We start from the raw sequence: 13,652 nt of genomic DNA, 5'->3' as shown, positions 1-13,652 counted from the left end.
GTTATTCTATTTGAAATGTCTGTAAGACTGAAATTACTGAACTTTTTTCAGTAAATGTCTGTAAAACTGAAATTACTTTGCTGAAGCTTGCTTGTTTAGTATCTTTCTTCTATGACAACATTCTTCAGAATGAGATTGCTTTGTCATTCAAAGTCATCAATTTGAATCTCAACTATACTGTTTTACTTCTTTCTGGATTGTTTTGGACAAAAATCACCTAATAATTTCTCCTGCAGTTTTATTATAAGTTATTACACTAGGATATCACTGCATTCATACACTTGAAATTGAGACCCATTGTGCAATGTACATCTATGAAGTAATAGACAATTCCAAAGAGTTTATAATCTAAAAAGGTAATTGTTATATTTCCACCGTAAAGATGAAGATCTAAAGATATATATACACAAGTCCATATCAAACTGAAATATATGGTGTGAGTCCTACACATCCTAGCCCTCAGCCTCAGAACTGGAAGCCCCATTAGTGAGAGGCAGGGCTTACTGGCCCACACAGTGCTGCACTAATACAACTCGATGACTTCCAGCACAGGACAGAAGCCAGTATAGCATAATAATTGCCAACCCATGCTTTAGGCATCATTAAGATTCAGCATACCATTGCCTTGCACCCTAGAGACAGCTATATTGAGCCCTGTCCATGTCCACACCATACTGAATTGTTTTGCCAAGTGATGAGCCCCAAAACCTGTTAACAATACTGACAGTTAAACTATAATCGTTTTCTGTCACAATCACCATACATTCAAAACAAGAAACCTTTTGTGAAGTCTAGTTCACTTCTGAATTTCCAGCTGGCCAGATCCTGTCTCCTCCCAGGCAACTTGGTGGTTTTGGTGCACCCTTGAGCTTCCTGCCTTTCTAAATAGCCCTTGTGGAGAGCAGGCAAAGGAGGAGGATAAGGTTCCCGATGCAATCTCCCACCACAACCTTCCCAGGTAAAGAGCCACGCAAAACCTGCCACTTAAGAACTCTGAACACTGAGCCAAAAGGAGCCAGCACCATTTTCACAACACAGCACAATACAGTTTTTTCCATGGCCTCATTATAATTGGGGGAAATGAATTCACATCCTGCTGACGTAACTGGATTTCCCCAGCTAAAGAAACTTGAACCCTAGACTTTCTTCTCATTTCACTCATTCCCATTGTTTTCTGTTTCCACTGGACTCCCAGTGGGCATCTTTACATGTGGTCTGGGGTCGGGGGAAGGCACTTTAATTACAGCAGCTCTAATTAAAGTGCCCACAGCATCTCACATGCATTCAGCATCCTGCACTTCAAAATGGCAGCGAGGAGCTTTAACTAAAGCTCGTTCCCATATTATGTCTGGTGGGTAGGGCACTCATTTGGGATGTGGCAAATATGAATTTGAAACTTCTCAAGATAAGGGGGGCCTAGAACATTGACCACCTACTTTCAGGGTAAGAATTCTAACTTCTAGGCTATTATACAAAACTTAGGTGCCATGTGGTGGGCCATAGGGGGCCCATGTCCTTCCAGATTTCTGTGCCGACAGTGGGGTGCGGGACTGCAGCCTGTCAAGAGCCAGGACCTGGCAGCAGCAGGGGCAGCAGCAGCACAATTTCTGCACCGACAGTGGGGCGTGGGGCTGCAGCATAGCCAGAGTAAGCTCTCAGCAGCAGTGGGGGTGGGGTGGAGTTATGCCCCCCTATGTCAACACTTATGTGTGATCTATCATACAAAATATGGGAAGCACCACTTCTCCCATATGTTTTAAAAGAAAAATGAGCCAGTCATTTGTACATGAAGAGACACATTAGGCAGCATCACTTACAGTTCATGAAGACGCTACACTTGGATCAACCTACCTAAGGTTATGTCAATCTAAGTACTGCTCTGTAAAGACGTTCAAGACAGACATTAGATTAGGCAAATGGCCAGTCCAATCTAACTTAGTTCACCTGGGGAACTAAACTAATTTAGATCAAGAAAAAGTTAGCTCAATCTACCAAACATTTGTACATATTCAGAGCACAGCCCTGGGGCTGGGAAAGCCCAGCCACTTGCCCTAATCATAGGTCTGTGCTTTCCCTACCCAGCTACCTTGACTGAGCTATCTCCTGGAAAGATGTGGGCAGCAGCATACCCCAGAGTTCAGTATTTGGCCCAGTTCTGTTCAACATCTTCATCAACGACCTGGATGAGGGGGTGAAAAGCCCACTGACCAAGTTCGCAGACGACACCAAGATACGGGTTTGTGTGGACACACCCACAGATAGGCAACAGATACAAGCAGACCTAGACAGGCTGGCATGTTGGGCAGAACGGAACCAGATGAGGTTCAACATAGAGAAATGCAAAGTGCTGCATCTGGGAAGGAAGAACCCCCAGCACACCCACAGGCTGGGCAACGCTAACCTGACCAGCACTACAAATGAAAGGGATCTGGGGGTAACAATAGACCCCAGCATGAATATGAGCCAGCAATGCGACCCAGTAACCACTAGGGCCAATCTTGCCAACTACATTCCCCAGACCAGCCAAACCTGCCCCCCACAGCCCTACTAGCTCCCCTGATTTCCACCCTGAATTACTTGGATTGCGTTTCCCGCGTAGCTCACAGAACCCGCAATTGTGGGCACACACTGCACCCAAACTACAACAAGTTCATAGATCAGGTATGGCAAAGGTGTGCATGTACCCATAGTTGATTAATGTAGTATAGATGCCTATTGCAGATGGTCAGGAGACAGTCAGATTTGTAGACACTTCTCCTCATCTTCACTGTTCCCTATTGGTTGGCTTAGCTGTTCCCCAACTCAGTGCTGGGAATCCCACTCCTAGGTATGTAGTTCTCCCCATTTAAAGGACAAGCAACTTATAATAACAGCAGCCTTCAACTACCTGAAGGGTGGTTCCAGAAAAGATGGAGCTAGAGTGTTCTTAGTGGTGGCCGATGACAGAACAAGGAGCAATGGTCTCAAGTTGCAGCAACATACATTTACATTAGATATTAGTAAAATCTTTCTCACTAGAAGGGTAGTACAGCACTGGAACAGACTGCCTAGAGAGGTTATAGAATTCCCATCCTTAGAGGTTTTTAAGACCTGGGTAGACAAAGCCTTGCCTGGGATGATATAGCTGGCGGTGATCCTGCTTTGGGCAGGGGGTTGAATTAGATGACTTCCTGAAGTCCCTTCCAACCCTAATTTTCTACAATTCTATGTACCTAACTTGGATGTTTTAATTAAATTCCTGGAGCTGGTGACTAACTTCTTTCTAGACAGAGGAATGATTAGAATTACCATGCCTAAATCTTTTTGAGAATCTTGCCATTTGCATCATAAGACTTGAGATGCAGGATAGTAGTCTGAAGACAGATAAGGAGATTTGATAGGCTATTTTGCTAATGCAGAGAGAATGCTAAATAAAGGGACTGGTCCTTACCCATGCAACTATTTGCATTGATCTCCTTTTATAAAGCTGCATGTAATCTCAAAGCTAAGTCTCTTCTTTGCAAAAGTACTCTCATCTCATTTTCTCCCTTTTGTTTTGCTAGGGAATGACTGTTTAATTGGGTAATGTGTCCTTTGTATTATAAATGCTTTGCACTTGACAGTCTGGAGTCCTTCCTCAATGAATACTTCAGAATATTAAGTTTCTCCCTCTCCCCCGCCCTGCACCACCATATTCTGCTTTCAGACCATTTTGTTCTTAAAGAGACTCCACGCTATGAAGTTTAATTTCAATATCAAATTTCCCTATGATTCAAAAGAGTACTGATCCACCATTTTGGCTCACACCCATTTGTTTAGATGAGATGTTTGTAATGATAAGTATCTTCAGAAATGACCTAGGTGTTCTTTATTTGCCTTTTTTGTAGGATGAGAGACCTCACAGAAAGGATGGAAAAACTATATGGAAACTTACCATCTACTCCAACTGGACTCTTTATTGAAGTCTTATTACTTCCATGTGTAAAATGAACTTAAAACCAACTGCAATCCTCAAGATTTTTGGCATTCTTACTGTGAGTACATCCAGCAAAAATTAATTTAATTTTTTCTTTATACTTTTATGGAAGGATCATATCAGACATATAGACCTTACTTTACTGTTAAAGGAATATATGTTATAAATGAATAATAAAGCTAAATCTTAATTATGCCTAAAGCAGGGGTTGGCAATTATATGGGTCAGAGGGCCACTCAGGGAGCTCTGGTGAGCTGTTATAGCCTGGGTCAGCACCCTCCACTCATCCCCCACAACAACTGAGCAAAACTCCCCAAGTGGCTCTGCCCTGGAGGCTGGCCCTGTGCTGCCACTGCCCGGCAATCCTGGCCCAGCCCCAGGGTCTCCATGGGTAGGGTGCACTCAGCCAAGCAGATGGGATTGGGCTGTGGGTGGGCAGGGCATGACATCCAAGAGTGGGACTGTGGCCAAGGTCAGGGCTGAGGTGGTGGCAGCGCAGATTCGGGGCTTGGGGCAAAGCCACGATCCACTCCCAGTGCGCCCCTGCCCATGGAACCAGTACCCATTGTAGGGATGTGTGGGCAGCAGATTATGGCTCTGTCCTGGACCATGGCCCACTGCTGTCACCGCCCTGTGATCCCAGCCCCAGCCCTGCCCATCATCCTGCTCCTATACACCACTCTCCCATAGTCCATGGACCCATCACATCCGCCAGGTCAGGCATGCCCTGAGTGGATGCCAGGCTGGTCTACATGAGACCCCACTGACTTTCTCCATCCAGTGGCCCTGACGGTAGGTACAGGGCGGACAGCAGTGGTAGTGATACTGACAGCAGCAGCCAGTAGGCACTGCCACTGCTGGGGCTGGCAGGAAGTAGAGTCCAGCTCCTGCACTGCCTCAGCCTCACTGTGCATCCAGAGGCATGAAACCAGCCGCACATGCCACAGCCCAGGCTGCCTCCTATGCCTGGGCTGGGTGGGGCTGAGGGGCATACTGCAGGCCGAATCCAGTCTGCGGAACATATTTTACCCACCCTGGTCTAAAGCAACGTTTTCTTAAACAAGAGTTGTTATGACAGAGAATATGCTTCTTAAATTATATTTCAATATATGTAAACCTGATATGCTTTAAGTATAGGCGTTATTAAATTGTTGATACAAAATATTTTTAAGCTCAAGGAGACATTAGCAATAACAACGTGCTATACGCAGGACAATTCCAGCTAAATGAGTATTATTACAAGAATGAAATGCAGAATATACATATTCTGTATTTAAAACCCATTACATTAAGATTTGTTTTAAAGTACATCGTAGGATAAACTAGCTAGTATTGCTGAAGTATAACTCCCAGTTACATCAATGTATGGACCACTATTCCAAAATAAATAAATATATATATTATTTTATATAGTACCTATTATGAAATGGCTATTGTCTTACTTTTATTTTCTAAATAAATAGCACTAGTGAAGGAGAAGTTTCAGATTATGGGCTCATGAGGAATGAACCAAATGCTCAAAAATTGTTTTTCTTATCAGAATTTTGAAGAGGATAAAAGTCATTTTAAGAGAAACACATAAATAAAATGAAGTCTCTCTCTCAAATTAAACAGTTGAAGTGATTTTTTCCCCTTTGGTTATTTTATTTTTCCTGTTTTGTATTGATGCATATGCTTTTATTTTTAAAATTTAAATTAATTAGTACATGGTTTTCACATGAAATGAGAAGTAACCTTTAGCATTGCTGCTGCTTAACAATTAAATGGAAATTGTAAAAAAAGAACTCTGTCACATTCTGTTTTCTTTATTTTATATTTTGTGGCACATTAAAATCCCTAAAAGAGAGAATACAGAATTTAAAAGAGATTTGAAGGTATTCAATTTGGGGTATTTTGGTTGGGTTTCACATATTTTTCTTTTTCAATAACAATATAAAACACTTAAAGTGTCAGATTAGGCTCCTTTTATATCATGATTACTGTCCTTTTATGCCTTCAGTAGTCTTATTGTAAGCTATAAAACCATCTGAGGAGATCAGACGTTACTTGTTGTCTATAAGGATGACAGGATCTAGTCCTAACACAGTGAGATTATATTTTGTGGGCTACAATACTAGGGTCCTGAAAGGAGGCTGCCTACAGTATCAATCATAATGAATTAAAACTTTCAGAAAGGTTTTAATTCATAAAATAAGTTTTTCAGAAGAAATGTATATTTTACCTCCTTTCATTAGATTCATCTTATTACTTCAGATAATTAAGACAAATACAAATACCAGAGGTTTTTTGTTCACCAATAGGAAAAAAATTGCAAACCTAAAGGCTCACAGGTTGCACATATAAGCTTTACACGAGATAGAAAAGATTGCAGAATTGGATCCTTAATAAGGAGACACTGAATAGAACATGGAAGCAATATAGTGTATTGTAGCAGAGGTATGCTTTGTTTCTACTTTATTTAGGCTCAAAAAGCAAAGGAAAGGGGAAAAATCTGTTTGAAGACAATGACAAAATGAGAACAATCTTTTAAGTAAATTTGGCAAGAACTAGCGACAGTACAAAGGAGATTTTTTTCCCCCACAGTCAGCAGCACAAACTGCATATTTTTCAGTGAATGTTTGAAATGAAAACCTTTGTCTGAATTAAAATTAAATTCTCCACTTTGCAGCTGCTAGCATAAAGTACTTCAGATACACTGTATCCTAACTGCTCAAAACTAATATATATGCTTAATGAAAAATTGAAGGCCAATCTTGCAAGACATGTTTTAGAGCAAGATTTGTTTAGTGGAAGAAAAACATCAAAGACACAAAACACATAATATAAACTGCATAAATGCATGATGTACTAAAGATATGTGATACACACATGCAAAGAGTTGGATCGTAATATTTCAGAAACATCTATTAAACTTCATTTAATATGGAATATGATCCAGTCAATTTCAAGACTTTTCTTATATTATGCAGCAAATGACTTCAGCTGTTATTGTTGTGGAGGTTTTGTCTCCTTTTACCAGATTTAGTCTCTCAAGATTATAACATAGTATTAAAGTGATGGAAGCCAAGTTAGAAATTTTAACATATCATTTAGAAAATCCAGACCTTTTAATTCAAAGATAAATATTATTTCTTCAAATAAACACATTTGGGCATGCAAAACAAATGTAATAACTTCAGCATACCTGAACAGTAGAACTAATCTCAGCTGCAAAGCCTCCTGTCAAAGGGGCCTCGTGACTGATCAGTAATCGTCCGGTCTTCACCACCGACTAAAAAGAAACAAGAAAACTCATTTAAAAAAACAAAGCTGTACCTATTTGTAAAGATATAACAACTGTAGCTATTTAATATTTTACAAATTTATTCATGGAATAATATGAATTCTGTCATTTTAGTTAGGCCATTAAAAATATACGCTATTTCCTCCTTTCCCAATGCAACATTTTAGGTGGGCAGATGAATGGGCCTCAAAAGCCAAATGCTGACATTAGCACAATAGGAATTAGCTACTAAAGTTTCTTTTGCAACACATCATCATCAATAGCCTTATCATTATACTCCATTATTTTGAATTGACCTTATCAATGTAAACAATGACATTTCTGAAGGAAAACAAAACCTAAACTGGATGAAACAATTTAGGCTGTCCTGCAAATCCTAAAAACACGTGTGTAAATGTATTCTTCACTAAGTTAAGTGCTGCAGTGGGTCCCCGGTAACATTTACAGAACATGTGGATAATGGACTGCTTCCTAAAGATAGCCGAGAACCTAAACAAGAAATTTATAGTGCAATTATAGGGAATAAATAAGTATAAAATACAAAAAAAAAAAAAAGAGTAAACATTAGGTGATTTAACGTGGCCTGCTCAACACAGCACATAATATTTACAGCATGTTGTCATATAAACTGTTTATAAACAAGCACTGATATTTTTTTTTTTTATATTGTAGCTGTTTAGGTTTGTTGTGAACAACAGCATAATGAAGGTGGGGAGGGGCAACCAAGGTAGTAGACCTAGGTGCCGACACAGGGTGGAGCGGAGACAAAAAAAGTAGAAGCAAGTCCACGCTGTTGGATCAGCTGCTAGTGTGCTGCCGGCAATGCAGCCAGTGATGCTGCCCCCATGCAGCACTGCCACAAAGCATGCTTAGATTCACTTTATGGCTGTGGTTGTGAAACATAAGGACAAAAGTCAAAATGCCTTTAACCACATGAGAATTTCAAAATTCTGGTATTTCTCAGCATCTTGGAGTATGTTATTGTCAATGTTTGCTAAATCAATTTGAACTGAGCAATACCAGATACCCAGCAGAGTCAAAAAATTGTGACACCCACGTTTCACTTTTCATTACTAAGTGCATATAAATTAGTAAGAACTTCTGAAGATGCAGAGCAGGGGAAAAAATGAGCTGTACATTAATATTTCCAGGGTAGTTGTAGTCAAGTTTTTAAAGATAAGTACATTGTGTACTACTAGTCCTCAAGTAGAAAACCCCAAGAGAGAATTGGCTATCAGGTCAAATTTTCCTAAGGTTTTACTCTTCAGTTTAAAATTGGAGCTGAGGCTATCAGAGCATTAACTCTCATTAACACTTTCTCTAATAAGGCAGCAAGATACAGTATATTTTAGAACAGGGAGTATCAAATGCCCTTGGCTCCTTGGGCCAGATGTGGCAGTGGAGCAAGCAGCAGAGGTGTTAACCATTGCAGGGATGAATGCTTGCCCCTCTGCTATTAACATATATCCCCAGTGGGGCTCAATATGCCACAATTCAGCAGTGGGCTGTGCTCCTCATGGCCCCTACCCCCAAATTCCCTCTAGGAGCCACACAAACTGGATGGGTTTTGGAGGCTGGATTTTTTACACCCCTTTCTAAAAGGTAAAATATAACTTTCTTTTGCTGTCTTACAGTTTCAACTCTGATTGGAGTACTCCTGATTTCTATCAGAGACCTAAGAGTGTGTTAATGGATCTGAACAGCTGGACTACAGATGCACTGGGCAAGTGACAGTTCCATAAGCTGTATACTATACACTGGAGTAAAAGGACAGGAAAATCATTTAAACAGTTGGAAAGCAAAGTGTCATTAAGTAGACTAGTTCTTGAATTTCTTGTCTCTTGCACTGGAAACTCCTATAAAAGAACAGAAGACATTAACTACTACATAAATCTACCAAAATTCTTACATACTTTTCCTTATTGCACACCAAAATATACTACTCATTGCACTAAAGTTTGCATAAACTTGCATATGATGAAGACATTTTAAAAAATCTTTTTAAGTTTTTTTTTAAGAAGGCAATCTGTTTTTAATTATTCTTCTCAGAATCTGTTCAGAGGTTTATCTGCTGTACGCTGAACAGTTCCAAACCATTTTAAAAATGACCACACATTTTTTAGAATAAGACTACATGCTATTAAGAATAGTGTAAAGAATAAAAGGTTCAACTATGAAAAATCTAACCTGGGCAAAAAGTGTTTTATTATATAGTTAATCTCACTAACTCCAAGAAGGCTGTATGCATGTGCAAGACTGTTAGAGTTTATAGGATCAGACTCTAAAATGAACTGTATAAGCCAGTATTATACTGTAAAAGGATGGAAATTAGCCTAATGTTCCATCACTAAGATTATCAATAAAATTTAAGGCTGTAAGTGCGCACTCTTACTGGTCAGCTCATCTCCATGAATAATGGTCCATAGGACTTCACTGTATTAATTCCTGCTTCAAGTTCAAATAGATGCACTCAGATAAGACCAGAATAATATACAAACATTCAATCTTTTTTTTTTTTAAATCCCACTGCAGACAATCCACTAAAACTGTTGGCTAATTTTTCCCCAAAACTGTTAAAAAATGGTTATTGTTATACTTTTGTCTCTTTGTACCTTTATAATTTATATTGAAGACCACTGTACTAAGACTGTAAAAGAAAGCCCAGCCCATCCCTTTGTTTTTATAAAATAAAAAGATCACTTTCATGACAAGGCAAGTTTTCCAATCCTTTAATTACTTGTGTACTTTCCGCTCCCCAGTTTCCTTCCAACCATAGCATTCTATACTGTATTTGTCTCCGAGAAAAGGGGAGAAAGAGGCAATACATGCAAACATGTATGCAAACAATACAATACCTCCAGAACTCTGAAAAGTAACCTTATTATCTCCACAAAGGCAGATCTCAGAAGCAGAACACAGAATGAATATACAGGACCACTCTACCAACTGTGATATCTACCTATGAGGCTTCTGAAATGGGATGGTGCTTTGTAAAGGTATGTATAGAGCTCCAGGGGGCTGCCTTGCAGCTGTCATCATGCAAACTGGTTAGGGAAGTGGCCTGGTCTCTGGTAGTATGGGCCCAAACACAGGAAGCAAGGGTAACCCGGGTGGTACTCAGTTGTGTACCCCGTCTCCAAATGAAGGGATACTACTGGGTGCAGGTACGCTGTGGGAGGCGTAGCTGCTTGGCTGTCCACAGCTCCCGTCTTCTCCCTACAGAGCCAAGCCAGGACACGTGATGAACCGTAACTACAGTATATGCAGATTTAATAAAATACAAAAGTTACAATATTAACATACATACATAAAATACATGAACTATGTGCTACATATATATATGCAGCATGCAAATACTCTCTATTAGCCCCCAAACCCACTCTCAGAAGCCCACCCTCTGATGCCCACTGGATTGGGACCCCAGGCCCTGCCTCCCCACTCAGCACCCTCCTGGCTCGGGAGGGGAGGGGCCCTCAAGGTTGACACTGCGATTGGATTTAGGCAATGAATAGTAAAAGGGTGCAGTGGCAAATTGGTAATTAAATATTCATAATGGGTTTCCACAAACATCCAAACATTCCTATACAATCATAAGGCACAGGGTTTACAAACAATAAGGTGCAGGATCTTGGAGAAAAGCAAGGAACAGCAGACTACACGGGTGCAACAGCTTGGCCCCAATATAAATGACCCCTGAGGAGGGAAAGAAAGAAGGAATACCCCGATACCCTAAGGGTACCCTTTAACCCCTGCTTGAATCACCCAGTTGGCCAGGCCTCAACCCAGGAACCCTCCTTCCCTCAGGGGGATTCCCCCCACAGCTGCTCACCACTGAAGGAAGGGCCCTCCTCTCCTGTGGGAATCTTTCCCTGGTAACTCATGACTCCTTTGGGTCAAATGAGGCCACACACATCTCCCGGGACCAGACATCTCCTCCCTCTGCAGGGGGCCCTCAGCTGCTTTGGGGCCCTTCCTGCTTTTGGCCCACTCTTGGCCCTGTGCTCTGTTCCGTGCACTACTGGCCCCTCTCGGCTCTGTGTACCGTCTGCCCCTCACCCCATGCAAGGATTGGGGACCCAAGCTGCCGTGTGCCACGCAGGGGGTCTCAGCCTGCTCCTAGACCCTCCATGCACTGACCTGTGCACCATCTACCCTGCCTCATGCAGGGGTCTTGGCCTACTCCCGGACCCTCCGTGCACCAACTTGTGCACCATCTGCCCCGCCTCGTGCAGGGGTCTCAGCCCTCTCACGGACCCTCCATGCACCATCTGCCCCACCTCATGCAGGGGTTGGAGACCCGAGCTGCCTTGTGCAGTGCCAGAGTCTCAGCCCACTCCTGGGCCCTCCATGCACTGACCTGTGCACTGTCACCATGCTCCCTTCATGGCGGGGCTGGGGATGCAGCCACTTGCTGCTCCCCGTCCAGTGAGATGTCTTCCAGGCACTTCTGCAGCAACTGCTCCACCCCACTGGTCAGCTCAGCCAGCTCTTCTCAGCACTCTTCGTTGTCCCTTGTCAAAGCTGCCTGCATGCTAAGCACACTGCTTTTTTATCCTCTCGGGAGGTTGCACCCCCAGATTGAAGATGGACCAGAGAGAGGTGGGGTTATTCCCCTCTCTGGTCTGTCTTTTCACCTCACCCCTGGGTAGGGGCGGGGCAAGCCTTTCCCCTGGCTTTCCCTGATTGGTGGGAAATGCCCCACCAATCATTCTAAGCCCTTTCAAGCCAGTGAGTTGGGCTGCTGCTGACAAGCCTGCTACACAAGCTCCATCTTCACAGTCTCAAATCACTGTTTTATGTAGTCCAATAGCCATTTAAATCTCTCACCTATGGAAGCTGAGCTGTGGAGACTTCAGAAATGGTCTGGTCCTGTTCCAATACTAGCTTAAGGCTTACTTTACAATGAGGGAATGGAGGGAGGCCTCTGCTCATGGAGCATGAGGCTTCAGGGAAAAAACAGCTAAGTTAATTTATTGACTTAGATGCAATTCAGAGATCACTATGGGCAGAAATTTCAGGTGAGTCCCCAGATTCATGGAACTGGGTGAAAAATAACATAGTCAGGGCAAAGGCTTGGATCTCACCTAGCCATTTAAGCAGGTATGACCACCACTAAAAAAAAAATCTTCATGGACAGACAAGAATAGCAAGCAAGTTGCCATGGACTGAAATGGTCATCCTAAAGAGGTATAAGGATAAAGTTCTTGGGTTCTTTATGTCCCTTATAAATATTTTATTCTTCCTAAATTCTACTTTTTCTTTGATATCAAATTACCATTTTCCCATTAAGTATAGAAGCAACATAGTTTTTCTATACAAAATGTTTAGAGCTATTTTTACTTTGCCAATATGATAGGCTAAATTTTTTAATCAGTGTACCCCTTTTCCTGACCATGAGATTTTGGCTTCTTGGATGTTTATTAAAATATTCTAAAACAGTTTCCATTTGTTTCCATTAGTTATTCACATTTTTCTATTTAAGTTCTTCTCTCAGGTGACTCAGCTGATAATTGTTTTAAACTTTGTACTTGAACAAGGCCAAGTACACAAAGTACCTCATTCTGTTTGCCTGTAACAAATGTAATGCAACTATGATCACTTGCACCCAAACACTAAATTTTAGTTGTGATATCATCCTCTCCCTTATTTGTCAAATAATGGCAAAAGTGCTCAGCAAAAATAACAATATTTTTAAAAATAAATTTAAAATACATAATAATGTAAAAGTGCTTCAAGGTATATGATCTTTCAGAAAGCTTTGCCACATAAAGAGAAAAGAGCAAAATTTAATTATGGCAGCTTTCCTGGAATGCCTAAATCCATTTCATTTCTATATGTAATACATGGGATATAATCTTATCTTGTAGGAGCTGACTGGTCAAAAAGAATGGAAAGTAGCAGCTTCACAACTGACTGTGCTGCTATCTACAATGCACAACAGGAAAAATGTTAATCAACATTTGTAGAGGGATAATACTTTTCTATATAAAATTATCATTTATTTCTAAAATTAAAAATTACACACTGATAAACCTTAAGCCATAGCTAATCCATAATTGTTTAACCAAGTATGTGGTCTCAGAGATAACCAAAAGACAGTAGTGGTCCAAATGTGTACCCTTATCTATCAGATGTGCATAATCTGTTGCCAGCTGGCCTGGAATACAATATAGTAGCAGCTGGCAATAGGGGCCTCATTCTATGTAACTGAAGTCAATGAGAGCTATAACAACATAAAATTGAATATTATGATGATTCAAGACACACTTTTTAAAAAACAGCAGTAACCCATCATTTTCTGACTTCCCTTACAAAGTCCTCCCTCCCTTAAAGAAATGCTAGCAAAGGACAGCTTTCACAACTCGTGCTGAAGTATTTTCTTTGTCTTTTTTACTTGCTGTTTGAATAAACGAC

The 13,652-nt window shown here is 41.1% G+C and overlaps 1 protein-coding gene across 7 annotated transcripts in view; it reads right to left on the bottom strand.

Annotated features, from left to right (window-relative positions):
- BCKDHB (branched chain keto acid dehydrogenase E1 subunit beta) overlaps positions 1-13,652 on the bottom strand; it is a 295,919-nt gene that overhangs the window by 84,373 nt on the left and 197,894 nt on the right. For 6 of the 7 annotated variants that reach the window (XR_002093308.2, XM_019496836.2, XM_059731487.1 and 3 more), the window contains one exon: positions 7,140-7,226. The exons of the other annotated variant lie outside the window; for it this stretch is intronic. Coding sequence is in view for 5 of the 6 variants with exons in the window: in XM_019496836.2 (XP_019352381.1) it covers positions 7,140-7,226 (87 nt within the window). In the remaining variant the exon portion in view is untranslated. The remainder of the gene's footprint in view (positions 1-7,139; positions 7,227-13,652) is intronic. 7 annotated transcript variants of the gene reach the window in all.

The sequence above is a fragment of the Alligator mississippiensis genome, chromosome 1, assembly GCF_030867095.1.
Source record: "Alligator mississippiensis isolate rAllMis1 chromosome 1, rAllMis1, whole genome shotgun sequence".
Taxonomy (NCBI): Eukaryota; Metazoa; Chordata; order Crocodylia; family Alligatoridae; genus Alligator; species Alligator mississippiensis.
The sequence above is the reverse complement of the archived record's forward strand: the minus strand, read 5'-3'. Positions and strand labels throughout refer to the sequence as shown.